Genomic DNA, 16,333 nt, shown 5'->3' with positions numbered 1-16,333 from the left:
ACTAGCCAGACTAGAGAGAAGCTGTACCAATAAGAAAAATAACTACTAAAGCCAAACCTTAGGTGTATATAATCGACAGGCTCCTGGTCTAAATTCCTAGAGATGGTATGTGCTTGGGTGGGTGGTTTGTATTTTTTTTTTCCTGCCTCCTCAATAATATGTAATTTCTCCAGGCCAAGAAATAAATTGAAAGGATTTGGAGGGATTTGCTTATCAGTGGAACACCACGTAGCATTACATTCCTCCTGCTTTTGGGAAGGTACATTGAAGTTTGGTTAATCTTCTGTGGTTCAATACTCCTCTTCCCTCTGTCAGGCTGCCTTGAACAACAGATAGATTAATCCCCCTTCTACCCACTCTTTTTTCCCTCCTCCCTCTCCTCTCTCTTGATCCACCCTTCCTTTTTTGAGCAGATGGAAGAAATCTTAAAACTGGAAAGAAAGGAAGGAAAAAAAAAAAAAAGATGCCACGCCACATTTAATTATATAATCTGAGAAGACCTCAAGGATAGAAGGAAAGGACCCCAATCCTTGGCACAAAGTTTGGCTAAGCTTAGCTTGGTTCTTTCGCTGTTAATTAAATCTTGAGTCTGCAAAGGGATTTCTTTAAAGGTTAATTTATTAGTGAAAGTTATTATACATCATGCCGTTTTCTCATCCTGCTCTAGTATCTGCAGTGTGGAAAAGAAGAGGAAGAATATGGAGGCTATTGAGAGCAAGCAGAATTTAAAGGGACGTTGGTGGTACTATTTCGTTGGATTCCTGTATGATCTGCTATCATGAATGCCTGTGAATAATCAGTTTCTGTGACAGTGGGTACCACTGATGGACCGCACGTTAACTTTATGTTTTTGCGGCTGATGGTTTAGGAGCTAGTCAGTGTTTTCTAGTTTAGCCTGGCTCAAATCCCTACAGTCTATAAGCCACGTGAGGACAAGGACTGGGTCTGTCTAGCCCTTAGCGCAGTGAGTGGCGTATCAGAAGCAGTTAATAAGCATTTGCTGAGGGAAGATGGATTGAGTAAATGTGTGCCTACTTAATATCACATATCAAGAGCAGTTTTGTTTGTTCTTTATATTCAGTTTTCTTAGCTCTGGTCCAGTTAAATGAATTAGGTTATGCTGCATGCCATATCTGTAGCCCAGGGCAATTCTCTTTAAAGCCTTCTCCTTCCACGGAAATAGGAGTCAAGTAAAATATGTGGACATTCATATCTGACTTGGCAAGTGATTATCTCCAGGAGTGGGTGGAGAGAAACGAGGAAAGGATTATTTTTGAAAAACCACAATAACATGAACTCCAGGAGACAGTTTTAAAATTCACAGGGTGTTGTTCCAATAAAGTTACATGGGCACATAGAGGTAAGACCTGAGGAAACTCAGAAAGCATCTTAACTAGATGGAACTTTGTCTCTCTGTCTCTGTCGTTCAGAACCTGTCTCGTGGTATGCCCCGACCTCTCACACTTGAGTATGACAAGTTCAAGCTGTTTGTTTCATTTTCTCATAATAGTGTCAGTTGGTTGTTTGAAGAGAACTATAAAGGGGGGTGTTCAGAATAAAATGAGGGTACTGATAATCCCACCCATGCATCTTACCATGTTTTAGGGTTGTTTCTATATTGGCCTTGAGTTGGATAGAGTGATGGGGCTGGTGGGAGAGATAATTGCTTCTAACATGTTTGCCCCAAGATCCAGCCTTTTTCTGTCTTTGGTTCAGTCTAAAAATCATCCAGTAGTGTGTGTGAGTGTGTGAGTGTGTGCGTGCGTGTGCACACGCGTCAGGTGGAGATCTATAAGCGTTAATCTAAATTGGGACTACGCAGTGGCAACAATTTGATAAAGAAAATCCTAATAGATAAATTTCAATTGTGATGGTCAGGCTTTTTTAAATCCCATTAAAGGTTACAGATGTACCGAGAGTCTGTGAGTTCTTCTTGAATTAAAAGTATCTTAGATATCCTTTATTTCAATAGGGAATAAACGTTCATCATGAAGCTGTATGACTCCCTCTCTCCTATGAAATACTTTAAACCCCAACTTTGTCACAGAATAGAAGTATAGAGGGGAAAAACAAAAACACCAAGCATGTGAAGGAATTGAATTCTTTTTAGCATGAAGCAGCTGCAGAGATGCATGGCTGTTTTCGGTGGGACTTCAGAATATTTATGGGCCTTTCTCTTTTCTTTTTTCACGGGAAGAAAGGCGATCATCATTCTCGAGTGTGTTATTTATAATTTCATAAAGCTGTTCTGCGGCAGGACTTATTTTATCTTGCGTTTAATCTCGGTCACATAACTGTGCTTCCAAGGAGCTGGGTGGAGAAAAATGATTATCCCCCCCCCCAATGATTAGCCGATTCTCAGTATAAGATAAAGGGCTAAAGGTGGGAATTTGAAGTCACAAATAGGCCTCTGGGCAGGAAGGAGGGGACATGGTGAGTCTACCTTGAGCTCTTCTGACCACGGCAGCAGACATTTTTCTCAATGCCAAATTAATGGATGGCGATGAAGAATGGGGGGGGCACTCCTGTGAGGTAGACCCCTTCAGAGTAAATAATTAGAAGCAGGTGATTACAGACACGGTAACTCACTGGAGGAAAATGAGAAGCCAGGTCTGTGAAGCTGAGGGAATTGGAAGGTGAATACACCTATAAATTTACTTGGGTGGACAGAGTTTTGAGCTTTCTTCTGTCCCAGTTTATTCTAAGGTAATTTATATCTAAATAAAATTTATATTTAAATTTATTTATTTAAATAAACACTGGTAGAAATAAAAGGAATACAAATGCAATAAAAAATCTTTCAGGAAAAGAATAAAGAGGGTTCCTTCCAGACAGATATTTTATTGAAAGTTATTATAATACCTATCTTTAGTTTTATGAATCCTAATACAGAACCAGGTAATTTCAACATATGGATTAAAAATATGAAATGCATATTTTAAAATGGGGTAGTATACACGGACAGAAGAATATTTTCCTCCCCTTGAGAAGTCAAGGTAAAGTCTTTAATCTGCACTGTGGAGGAATGGCGCCATCAGCCCCGTGCACTACGTTCTGAAACAACGTATAAGTGCTTCCAAAGGAAGGGTGACAGATGACGTTGATGAGACATGGAATGGGGGGGGGGAGGAGAGACGTCCCATAGGACAGGATATTAAATTCATGCTCATTATCCCGAGTTTGCAAGAACAACACGATAACTCAGGTAGCTGTCATTCTGTCACGCTGGTACATCTTTTCACCCCTGTCCTTCTCAGAGGTATACAAATGAATTGTGCTTCTTCATGCCTCTGAGCCTTTGCAAAGACTGTTGATTCCACCTGGAATGCCCTTCTCCTCCCGCCCACAGATCTCAGCTCTCCCTGCTTCACTGCTGCCTGTCCCTCAGGGCTCATTTCCACTTCCGCTCTGCCCAGGAGCTCTCTCTGTTCCCCTGCTGTTTGCTCCCTTAGCACCTTATCCTTACTCTTGCCATGACATTCAGTTTACTATATCAACTTTGCCTGTTTACTTGGCCCTCTCTTCAGAGACTGAATTCCCAGAGCAGTGGAACTGTAGTTTATCTATCACTGTATCCTTCATAATGGCTACAGTGCTTGACACATAGGTGTTCAGTAAATATTTATTCAAGTAATAAAGGAATGAATGAAAGATGAACAAAGCACCGTGATGATACAGTCATATATCACAAATGGTGGATCTAATAGCCCAGCCACGATTAAACGATTTGGTTTGGAGGTGGTCACAGACCTTCTATTCTTTCTTGACGGACTTATAGATAATGTGGATATTTGACTTATAGGAGCCGTAATATGTAAACACTTTAAGCTTAGTCACTGGGAATTATGAGAGCTTTAGACAATCACTGTGAAGGAAAGAAATAGGAAGATAATAGAGAAAGCACCTTGATAAGCATTCCCAGCACAACTATAAGAATAGAAGAACTTCCTAAAGCAGTACTGTTCCCTGAAGGAGCACGGACGGTGGGCAGTTAAAAGTAGCAGATGTCACTACAAATGTCCGCACCCTTATTATTATGAATACTAAGATGTGAATATGCGTCAACTGTGTAGCATGAAGTCTGAATATAGCAAGTGTTTAATAACTGGTAAATGTTATTAGTAGGCATGATTCTAGAAAGTTCAAATATCTTTTTCCTCTCAAGAGGGCTAAGTGCTCTTTTTTCCAAGGAATTTGAGTAATTATGAAAAATGGATATGATTGTAGGAAAATACGCACATATGCAGCCTAGGGCTACTGTATTTCATTTAAAGACCAAAGTCCAGACTTCCGTTCTACTCATGATAATCCTATCCAGAGTCTGTGTATATCTGCAGTAGTGAAGCATAACTCACCAGCCGTGGGAACCAACAGTCAACAATGCGTACCTCTTTTCCCAAAATTCCGAGTCAGAACCTGAATTTACTTATATTTGGGGAAGGACACAGACAAGAAAATTAAAGAGCTACTAAAAGGAAGCCTTGGGTTTTCTGAGAGTAATTTTGAAGCAAACTGTCATTACTTTAGGATGTGATTCTAAGTGCATATCATCCAAAAGCTTTTGGTTTGTGATTTTAGGGTTTTTTATATGGCAGGGACAGAAGTAGTAAAAAAACATTTTTTTAATCCCTAAATATAGTGTTCTAAATCCTGAGTCCTTTGCAAATCAAAGCTTGCTGCCCCTGGCAGAGCCAGTATTTCTGAAACTACAGTGTTCTGTGGCAGGCATGGGAGTGTCGGATGCCAGGTTCTCCAGGCAAACATTGGTTACTGTGTTGGGCAATGAGGGGATTGAGATGTTTGTAATGGCTTTGGGAATTTCATTGGCAGTGGCTGTAATTGGTGATGATGAGGTTTGAGAGACAGAAAGGAAGGGGCTGGATTCACATAAAACCCACACAGATTGTCTGGACCCAGAGCCATGGGAAACAGATTATCTTCCAGTGATTTTTAAGCTCTCTTGGCATCTCTATGAGTATATTTTTCTTTACCACTCTTCATGGCAGATGCAACCAGAGGTAATGAATGAAAATGGAGTTAATGAATTATCAGCAATGAAGAACAGTTCTAATGGGGATGAATCGTTAAAGAGAGAACACATAGGTGGATAGCAACTTTATTTAAACTAGGAGTGGTAACTAGGCTTAAGTGCTCTTACTGATTGATTGACTTAGTTTTAGCTAATATTTATTGAGCATGTACCATATGCCAGGAACAGAGCTTTACTTTAAAAACCAAAAAAAGATTTATTTACTTATTTGAGAGACAGAGAGAACACACAGGGTGTGGGGAGAAGGACAGAATCTCAAGCAGACTTCCCACTGAGCACGGAGCCTGATCTGGGGCTGAATCTCATGACCCCACGATCGCGACCTGAGCCAAAATCAAGACAGACACTCAACTGACTGAGCCACCCAGGCACCCCCAGAGCTTCACTTTTAACATTACACTTAAACTGATGACAAGACCCTGTGTTTATCCCAATTTATAGATGGAAAAACTGAGGTTTGAAGAGGGGAAGTAATTCACCCCCCCACCCCCACCCTGGTCACTGACTGTAAGTGTAGGAGCTGGGAGTCACAGCTGTGCTCTGTGACGAGTCAGTCCTGCTCATTCCGTGCTCTGCTAGACTGCCTGCCAGACCCTCCTTGGAGTCTAACCACCATTAATGGTAGTTACTGGCAAAATGTGTTTCTGTTGCCTGGGAACAACAATGTATTCATCCATATGCATATAAAAGATCAGCAGAAATCAAATCTCTGGAAAGTAGGGCACAGGATCAGTTAATAGGGAGAAAGGGCGTGAAAATGGGGAAGAGCGTATGTGTGGGGTCTGCAGGTGTGGTTGGGGCCCATGTTGGGGGCAGAAGAGGAGGTGGTGATGGGAAGGAGAGTGGGGCTGGGGACACTGTCGCCCAAACCACATAGTTACAGGGGAGAACTCATGTAGTATTAGAGGAGGCAGGGGGATACTGAGAGGAAAATAGTAAATATCCTTCAACTCAGAGTCTAGTACTTTCCTTGGTGGTGTTGGGGGGGGGGGAACTCTACATCTTATCTTTGGCCAAGGAAAATTAATATAACTTTCTTTCTTAGAATTTCTGCTTGACTTTGAGTTCTTGAGCCGAGTTCACTAGATTTTCATGTAACTCACTGGTTTTCACTCAAAACTAGGAACCTGAGCTAGTTATACTGCATACAGGCCATTCTGCAAGGTCCTTATAATGAAGTCACCAGCAGTTAATTTCCAGCTGATTACCTTTAGAAGTGTATTCTCGACCTCTTTTTTATTACTACCCTATAAGGAGTTTTTTAGGCAATTTTTCCCCCTAATTACCCTTCTCCCATAAAATTTTAATACCACAGATATACTGTATATTTGTGTAAGTACTGCAGGCTTTTGTTGGCAGGTCAAAAAACATTTTCATATCTAAGATCCATCCCCCCGAACACCCAAAACAATTTTTGCTGCCTTGAGAAAGGTCTTCCCTCCATGGATAAGTCATGCATTATAACTATCAAAAGTGATTGTGACCCTCCCCAAAAGACTGTTTGCCTCTTATGATTGCCTTCTGCATTTCTGCACAGTTAACATGTATTCCCTTTACCATCTCCCTTCCCTAAGTGAAAGTGGGCCTGCAGAGGGCCCAATCACAACAGGAAACTCCAAGGAGGTGTGCTCACCATTTCTCTAACACAAATCATGGCGGCTCTAGGATAGAGCTGCCAATTTCAGTGGCTGGAAATGCAATGCACATTTTAGTAGTGTCTAATTGAAAAAAAAAAAAAAAGGATGTTTGAATTTTTTTTTTCTGTTAACTTTAAGAAGGAGCAGGGTTGAATTATCTCCCTGTCAAATGTAAGAATAAAGATAAATAACATGGTTTTAAGGCACCTCTCTACGAGACACTGTCAATTAAGTGAAATCAATTACCTAGTGTGGTTTTTCTACTGTTCTTTGTCGTGTCCAGTAAATTCTATGCTTCATGTGTGTATTTCAAAACGGATGTTGTCTGGAAATGCTAAGCATATGGGTTGTCACGTGCATTGCTTTGCTCGGGCTGTCATAGCAAAGTGCACAAACCGAGTGGCTTTAACAACAGAAATTTATTTTCTCACAGTTGTGGAAGCTAGAAGTCCAGGGTCGAGGTGTCAGCAGGGTCGGGTTTTTTTCTGAGAACTCTTTCCTTGGCTTATGGATGGCTGTCTTCTCCCTGTGCCGTCACACGTCCCTCTGTGCATGTCTGTGTCCTAATCTCATCTTTTTATGAAGGACTCCAGGCATATTGGATGTGGCTCACCCTAATGATCTCATTTTAACACAGACCCTATCTCCAAATACTAGTCATATTCGGAGGTACTGGGGGGTTAGAACTGCGGCATATGAATTTTGGAGGACACAGTTCAGTCCAAAACTAACATCATGGAGGAAGGGGTGTAAAAGTAGCCTATGTGAAGCACAAATGCAGACTTTAACTAAGATGTATCTGGTCCTCACTGTTTCTTACTAGCCCTGTGTCCTCTTTGAACTTAAGCTCTCCTTAGAAGTATATAATTATATCCGTCCCAAAGGATTGTGAGAATTGTATCTAATCAATTAATAACAGCTATAACTAATAAATATATATACATGTCTAGCTCAGCATCTGGCTTCTAATTGCTTTTCCTCTTGAATATGGATTCAGACTTCAATGCATTGGGAATAATAAAACCAAGCAAGTCAGTTAATACTACCAATACCAAGAAAGGGAAAAAATGAGCATTTATTGAACAAGTGCTGTATATTGAGTACCCTTATGCACATAGTAGGACAAACATTTGTTTTTTACAGAAGATCTGTAGATTAATTATTCAGTAGTATTTATTGTGAATGCAATATCTATCAGGTACAAAAAAGTAGTCTTCTCATCTTCTGTGTAGCAAAGGCCCTTCTTATTACCCATACCCACTGTTTCCTGTATTTCTTGCTGCAGATTCCCTGGCATTTGGGGAGTTTCTGCAAGATGCAATAGAAAAAAAAAATTGTCACAAGTTGAATTACTCTTGTGGCAACCAGATTTTTTTTTTCTGCTGTCGTCAGAAACAGTCTTACCTGTGTCCAGAGGCTGTCATGTGGTATCTCTCTGCTGGCCTACATTACTAATTCAGCTAATTGCAGCAATTACATGAAGAGATCGCTGCTAGCGAGTAAAGCCATTATGCTGTTCCTGAACAGCCTGCATTCCATAGCATTCATTAATTATGCCTGCCTGTAGATTCACAACCACCAAATCATACACTTGAGACCACACACCACATGCACTGAAACCCTCTCAGTTTGCAGTGCCTTTCCATGCTGGCCGGCACTCTTACATGGCCCACCGTTTGTATCGCCCTTCACCTGCTCTTCAGATTCTCAAAATTGAGATTAAAATCAGAATGGAGTGAGGCTGTTCAATGTGACTTACAGGGATGGGGATAGTCTTGAGCCCCCTGGAACCACTTGGAGTCATTCAGCTTCTCATAAAATCCATCAAGGTTGTTTGAACTCATAGCCATTCACAGCTCCACAAGAGTTTAAAATGCTCTATCCTCCAGCATGCCCTCTTTAGAGAAGAGAAACCTCATAATGATGGGAGGCAGGACATAGTGATAAGACGTTGATGCTTTTGTTCATTGGTTTCCTTATCTCTCTCTCCTCTCTCTTCCCTTTCCCCTTACCCCATTATTTTTCCTTTGACATACACAGCCAACATCAGATGACCTTGTTTCATCTGCTGAATGTTCAAGCGATGACGAAGACCTCGTTGAATGTGAGCCGAGTACAGGTAGGTTAGGTCAGTCTTGTTTTGCTTGCTTTATTTTTACATTTGCAAAAAACAATACATACATATATGTGAATATACATGTGTTTTATATATACTATAGTGTGTTAATGTGTGTATTTCCTCTATCTATATATGTATAAGCATACATATATAAATATTAATATATAATCAAAAGCATCAAGTCCCATGGAAGGAGCAGATAAGATCCCAGGGAAATTTAACATCAGTGCCTGATACCCAAAGAAAAACCCATGGTGTACCACCCAACTTTGAGCCGTCGGACACTGAGATTAACTATGGGAACAGGAAAACTACGGCAGCCACTGGCAGCTATGAAGTTGACAGGGGGTGGGGACATGAAGATGTGTATACTGGAATAACATCAAAACACCATGAGCCCAAAGTGGAGCTATAAAGAGCATTTAAATCTCATGAATTGTTCTGAGCCTGTGTGGCAAACAAAATAAAACCAGAAACCAAAACCAAAGAACAATAAAAAAAATTTTTTTCCATGGGATTTCAACAGCAGTTAACATGGTATTATACTAATTTTGTTCATTGCACGTTTAGAGAATTGTGCTGTAATATAGCATAGTAAACACAAAATTAGTACTGAATCATGCCATGTCAACGGCTGAGATGCTTCAAAATGTATCTACTGTTTTGAAGTTAAGAGGACTTTGGCAACTTGATGCTTCAGTGTGTTCCCCATTCGCACCCAGATACATTTTGATATTTTATGGTCTTCCTTTATAGTGAGCTATATAATGTCCAGCAGGCAAACTACAGTCCCTGATGATTTCCTATCAATTTTTCCAAGTCGTCTGTTTTGAGACTTGCTATAAGTTAAACATTTATATATATATAATAGAGAACAGATATCATCGAATTTCTGTGTAAGTTTCATAGAATTAAAAGCTGGAGTTGGGATAGGATCTTATTTCTGCAAAGGCTAAGAGAAATAAATAGAATATTCTAGTTGATTCTTTGGGTTGCTTTATTTTTTTTTCCTTTTCTTAAAAAAAAAAAGTGAGCCATTAAACATTTTCTTTTGCAAACTCTAGAGAAATTCAAGGTTTGTGAAAAAAATAATATAACAAAAGTAAAAACCTTCCATTTCTTACCCCAAGATGATTTTTTTTTTTTCCCAAATTTTGTTGAAGGCCTGACTGGTGTCTTGCAAGTGGCTTTGAATCCAGGAAGTTCTGTGGGTTCCTGTTTTTAGCATTACGTAGGGACTTAATAATAGGTAGGGCCTTTCCATTTTGGAGTGTGATCCGTTCCTTTAGAATCTCAGCTGTGTGGAAGGAAAGTAACTCTGGCCTGGTGGTCAGATTTTTTCAGATTATTAGATAATAATCTCAATGTACTACATGAGGTTTTAACAACACTGGAGGGCAGATACATCCAGTCCATACCAGAATTTGGGCACCAAGTTTTTATTCACTCATTAATTCATCCATTCATTCATTCAATAAATATTTCTGGGCACTAGGATAGAATACAGTATATCTCTAGAGTTGAGGCCATCCTCTTCTAATAATTTTCATAAATGAGCTGTTGGAAAATAGAATTAGGAGCTTCGCTACTGAAATTTCCTCTCCAAAATAATTCAGTTCAGCAAATATTTTTTGAGTTAACTGTGTGTGTTAGGCACGTATTAGATCTTAGGAATTCAGATATGAATATGGCATGATCCCCAAGACGTATGTTAAATTAACTGATTTCATGGCCAATAGTTTAAGATACGTAGACTTCAATTTGGATTTTCTGTTTATCCTTTTTCTGGTTATCTTGCTTTCATAGCAGTAATGTCTGTATATCTGCAACATTGTTGTTCAAAACTTGATTTTAAGTCTTCTTTTAAAAATTAAGGCTTGACCATTATAATATATTGCTACTGTCTTCCCCTACCACCTCCCTGCCTCCTACACATGGTCATCTCCATAGCAACCTCCATAATAAAACAGAGGGCTTTTCCAGATCTGATTCACAAGGTCTACAGCTCCCCAGGTTGTGGGTGTATATTGCCATTTGGTATTGAACTTGAACAGACCCAAACCTGAATGGCCCCAAACTAAGTCCATTTGCTTTTTTAGTGGCTGCATAGGTGTTCATCTGATTCAGAAGCAGAGGACAGAAATTCAATGCCAGCATTTCTTGAGTAATATAATTACATGGGGCAGGTGGGAGATAAAAGCAGGTTTTAAAACAATCTGTTGTGTTCAGCAAGGGGGTGTGGGAGGGGGCATATAAATAAAGTAGGTGACAGAGTGCTCACCCTGAAGGAGCTAACATACAGCTCTACGAGACTAATATTGATCCCCTCTGCCTGGGATTATTCAACTCCTCACCTTTGAAGAATGAGCTTTTCTTCTTTCTAAATATCTTTATTCCATAAAGTATTCCTGATAAGGATTCAGATACACAGGGAAATATGTTAGAGGCATATTTAATACAGGAGGGAGATAGATATTCCTACTGATACAAAGATTTTACCCTGGGGGCCTGATTAACACTGATGAAGGTTATGTGCATAGAGATACCGAGCCCTCTTTTGTATTCAATGAGAAATATCTCCATAGCCTTCACATCTTCCAAAAACAATTTGGATTAAAAATCAGAAAAATTGGGGCACCTGGGTGGCACAGCGGTTAAGCATCTGCCTTCGGCTCAAGGCGTGATCCTGGCATTGTGGGATCGAGCCCCACATCAGGCTCCTCCCTGGGAGCCTGCTTCTTCCTCTCCCACTCCCCCTGCTTGTTTTCCCTCTCTCGCTGGCTGTCTCTATCTCTGTCGAATAAATAAATAAAATCTTTAAAAAAAAAAATCAGAAAAATTTAGGGGTGCCTGGGTGGCGCAGTCATTAAGCGTCTGCCTTTGGCTCAGGGCTTGATCCCAGCGTTCTGGGTTCGAGCCCCGCATCAGGCTCCTGGCTGGGAGCCTGCTTCTTCCTCTCCCACTCTCCCTGCTTGTGTTCCCTCTTTCGCTGGCTGTCTCTCTCTCTCTCTCTCTCTTTCTGTCAAATAAATAAATAAAATCTTTAAAAAAAATCAGAAAAATTTAAACCAGTTTTTTCTGGAACTAGGTTTTGCCCTGCCTCAAGAGAAAGCTTCCGTTGCCCATGCAGCAACAGATAATGGTGACATCTAGATAACATTGGCATAAATCATTAGTCTGGGATTCTGTGTGAAAACTGAGGTTAAAATTCTGGGTTTGAACATTCTTTATTTATTTTTTAAAGATTTTATTTATTTATTTGACAGAGAGACAGACAGTGAGAGAGAGGGAACACAAGTAGGGGAAGTGGAAGAGGAAGAAGCAGGCTCCCAGCGGAGGAGCCCGATGTGGGGCTCGATCCCAGGACTCTGGGATCACGCCCTGAGCTGAAGGCAGACGCTTAAGGACTGAGCCACCCAAGCGCCCCTGGGTTTGAACATTCTAAGTTTCTCAAATTTTACTCTTTTCCAGGCCTGATGTTTGATAGAAACACACTAAATGTGGTTAATTACCCAGGCCTTCTTTCATCTTACTTAACAATGACCTTTTCTTCTCACTTTGTCAGCCAGTTGAGGATTTTCTAGCTGTCTCAGTTATAAGGCTTTTAACTTCTACAGCTTCTTTTGTGATTATTTAGGTTCACTAGAAGCTCTTATTTTTCATAAATTTGCATAGTTCAGTATATGCCCTATTCAACTTTTGTTTTCATGTGGGCATCAAATTTTAAATGAAATTATTTTTCTTATATAATCTTCTTTAAATCAGAATGGGCTTTAAAGCGCCTGGTTTTGAGTCAGATGTAAGCAATTGGCTTTCATACCCACCACCCACTTTGGCACTTAGGGATCACCCTCGTTTGTATAGCTCAATCATATCATCTTTAGGAACCATTTAAAATTTTTTAGAGTTTGATGATAGTCTAGAAACCTTTAAATCCAATGAGTGTCAAATTTTCTCTGGGTGTAATGAGTAAAAAACAAACAGAAAAACCCTAGACCATGAGAGCAAGGCAGTAAGTGAAAGCTCAAGGAGTATTTGTTGACTGAATTTGTATGACTCTCGAAATACCTCATATCTTAAATTAAAATTGGAGAGTTTTCATATCTTTAACTTCATCTTCCCTTAAAGAGCTAAATAAAACCTGTTGAATTATTTAAAATATATGATTCCATGGAAATAAATATCACCCTAACAAAAACCCACATTTCTTCTTCTTCTTCAAAAAAAAAGAGTTCTCTTTTTTAGCGAGTCACAGGTAAAATTGCATTTTCTAAACATTTACATGGAGAAACCAGCATTGAAAATTTCTAAAATCATAACAAAGATAGCTGCATTAAATGAAAATACTCAGAAGAATATTTGAACAACTATTTACCAAAAATCGAGGGTCAGGGTTTTAATTTTTCTAATTTGTACACGTGGGTTGTGTACAGTTCTTCCCCACAAAGGAAGTCAGTGTCTATTTGATATTTCAAACTTGCATCTTTGCAAACAAACTCTTTCCTTCCCAAGTATACTTCTATTGATATGAAGTTGTGCAGTAAACTCATATTTCATCGTTTTCACCTCTTTGGAGCCAACAACAAAAAAAAGAGAGAAGCTGGGGAGGATTCAGATGACCACTAGAAAATGGGATTATTGATAAATGATATTATGGGAAGTCAAATTACAATTAAGATCTTTAGTAAATTCACATTTGTGATCTAAAGTATGGGAATTGATTCTGAAATATAGAGAAACTGACAAAAGTCACTTCCCAAATGGAAAAGAAAGCTCTTTCNNNNCCCCGGTCTGACCCCTCACTGTCTCCGTCTTTGGAAATAGAAATAATATCAAAACATTGTGATCTTAGGTTAGCGTTTGTGTAATTGAAAATTACCAGCTTTCAGAATCTTAATGTATTTATAGTCTCAATATTCTAAAGTCCTGGAGGTAGGGTTCACAGAGCAAAGGGGAAAAAAAAAGAAAGAAATGCCTTTTACACCTGAGAAATGGGCATGGCAACAATTAACTGTATTGATTTATCCAGCCTTACACAGGGATACATTTTTCTGGTTGTCAATTAGCCAGGTTTTTTGCTTCCACTTTTGTTGAAAAGGCCTTGATCAAATCTCAAGGGACAGTCCTTCCAGCAGAGGGCAGGCAGTATAAAGGAAGTAAGGAAGAAATCCATCCATCCATCAATAATAGGACCTTGCTAAATAACTTTCATCATGGTGGGATTGAGGGAGATGTTTAAACCATTGGCAGTAATTTGAGATCACAAAATAATTACTATTCCCAGAGTGGTTCTCAGATGCATTTTTACTCCTGAAATCCACAGCCCTCCCATTTGTATTTGGTGTTATTGCTACTTTGTTCCTCTTTGTTAGTCAGGCTGTAATATTCAGCCCAGTGTGGGTGAAATTTAAATCTGGCAAAACACCAAGAGCACAGCCTTATTTGTGTTCTCCAGGTGGACCTGGGTCTTAATCCTTTAGCAGTTTGAGATTCCTCAGTATTTATAATATGAAAATCTGGCACTGAATTGTTCACCAAATCCTTAGAGTTTTTATTTACTGGATCACCATGGAAAATGCAGCTGAAATGTTAAGACAATACCGATTTCGGATCAGAAGGGTAAGAAATATTTTTCAAAATCCACAGATTAAAAAAAACTAAATGTGCTGGTCATCAGCCTTAAATATGATATTTGCAGTCATACGTATTTATAGAAATACACCTTGTCGTTAGTGTTTTCAGCAAGCTTGAAGCATTAGCAACTTGTACATTTTTATTACAAAGAAATGGATTTTTATTTTATTTTAGAAAGATTTTTCCATATAGAAAAATTGACTAATGACATAATGATTCTATTTACCAATCTTGAGTTTCCATATGGAAAATTTTTTCTAAAATTAAACCGGGGAGGTACTGTATGGTGACTAACATAATATAATAAAAAAAACATTAAATAAAATAATAAAATTAAATAAAAATTCAGTGTATAGTAGAATAGTTAATGCCTAAATAAAATGCCATAGGAATGTTTGAGTATCACAGTGTCCAGAACCCACCTTGAAGCTTAAGTCCACCTTAAAACACTTAGAATAAAGAGATAATGGACATATCTCAGAAATGTTTTATTTTTGCTAAGAAGAATATAAATAGATGTAAATTTCATTAATTTAATCATTGTTGCCTGTAGACATTAGTCATTTTTACATTTGAGTTATAATACATGTCTAATGTATGCAAAAGCAAACAGGTAGTCACACGTTTAGATCTATGGGCTCATAATGTTCCCAATTTAATGGTATGATTTCTGTTTTCATGCATTAGCCCACCAGTGATGAATTGTATCACTCTCTTATAAACGAACTCCACTTCAACACACACTAATTTTTAAGCTATTAGAGCAAATATGTGCCCTTTAAACCCTTAATGGTAAATTGCTTTGATAATTGGGGTAAGAATAGAAATATAAATGTAGGAGAGTCTACTGATTGGCTAGTAGGCAATTAGGCAATTGATAGCTCAGACTGATGTACAGAAAATAGGTGGCTCATGGATTGACCGTTATCATGGTTTTCATAACAAAAACAGTAAATCTAATAACAAGAATGATAAAAATGAAAAAAAAATCTATCTCCATTACCCAAGATTTTGTAGTATGTTGAGAAGGAAAGGGAATCAATAAGATCAATGTGTAAGTATACACATGTCCATTTGAAAGTTTAATAAATGATTTGTGCGATAACATTTAGTGACTGCTGTGTGTAGACCCTAGAATAGGTGCTAGGAAAACAAAAATAAGACAAAACATCTTCAAGGAGTTCATGGTCCATTAGGGAAGACAGATACAAAAACAAAGGGAATAAAAAGAAAAAAAGGAAAGAAAGGGAAGAAACAGTGTGGACAGTGAATGGAAATGCCTAGAATATTGTCAGAACTTGGAGGAGAGGTTGCTAATTCAGCAGTAGCATACCCCGTCTAAGGATGAGCAAGGAAAGTCATAGAAGAGGATACCAACCAGTGACAGAATCACATAACCCCAAAGATCATTCTTCTGTATCTTAGTTCAAGGGCACAGAATTTCAGATTCACTATGATTGAAAAATTACTACAGTTCTGTAATAAACTTTTCTTGTACGGTCTTAGGACCAGGTCTTCTTGGGTAGCAGGGTAAATAAGGATGGGCATGATGAAGGGAGAATTTCAAACCAAACTCATGAGAACTTCCTGATTTCAAATGCCAGTGCAAGTAGTTGATAACAAGTGAGCTTAATGAAATCATTAAGCAAGCCCCCTCCCCTCCTCCAAATTAATAAAGAGGGACTGGGTTTCTAAGGAAAAGTTTTTATGAATTTTCTTTTTTTCTTTTTGTTCTGTATTTTTTCTCCCATGAAATCCCAATATGTATACTGTGTGTATATATATATTTGTATATAATACGTGTGCATACTTAATGTGTAGTACCTGCCAGTCCATATATATGTAGACACAGTATAAGTGATATTAGACTAATGTAAACAGAGATTAACAACA

General features: G+C 38.7%; 1 protein-coding gene across 13 annotated transcripts in view; it reads left to right on the top strand.

The window, feature by feature from the left end:
* Positions 1-16,333, top strand: part of NRXN3 (neurexin 3) — a 1,447,337-nt gene that overhangs the window by 1,389,877 nt on the left and 41,127 nt on the right. For 8 of the 13 annotated variants that reach the window (XM_040641595.1, XM_040641594.1, XM_040641597.1 and 5 more), the window contains one exon: positions 8,728-8,806. In XM_040641595.1, coding sequence (XP_040497529.1) covers positions 8,728-8,806 — 79 coding nt within the window. Of the gene's footprint in view, positions 1-8,727; positions 8,816-16,333 lie in introns of all 13 variants that reach the window. The other 5 variants (XM_040641596.1, XM_008699159.2, XM_008699152.2 and 2 more) reach the window with 1 other exon arrangement.

This window comes from Ursus maritimus, unplaced genomic scaffold, assembly GCF_017311325.1.
Source record: "Ursus maritimus isolate PB19 unplaced genomic scaffold, ASM1731132v1 scaffold_25, whole genome shotgun sequence".
In the NCBI taxonomy this organism is placed as follows: domain Eukaryota; kingdom Metazoa; phylum Chordata; class Mammalia; order Carnivora; family Ursidae; genus Ursus; species Ursus maritimus.
Note: the sequence above shows the minus strand (reverse complement) of the source record. Positions and strands in the feature narration are given on the sequence as shown.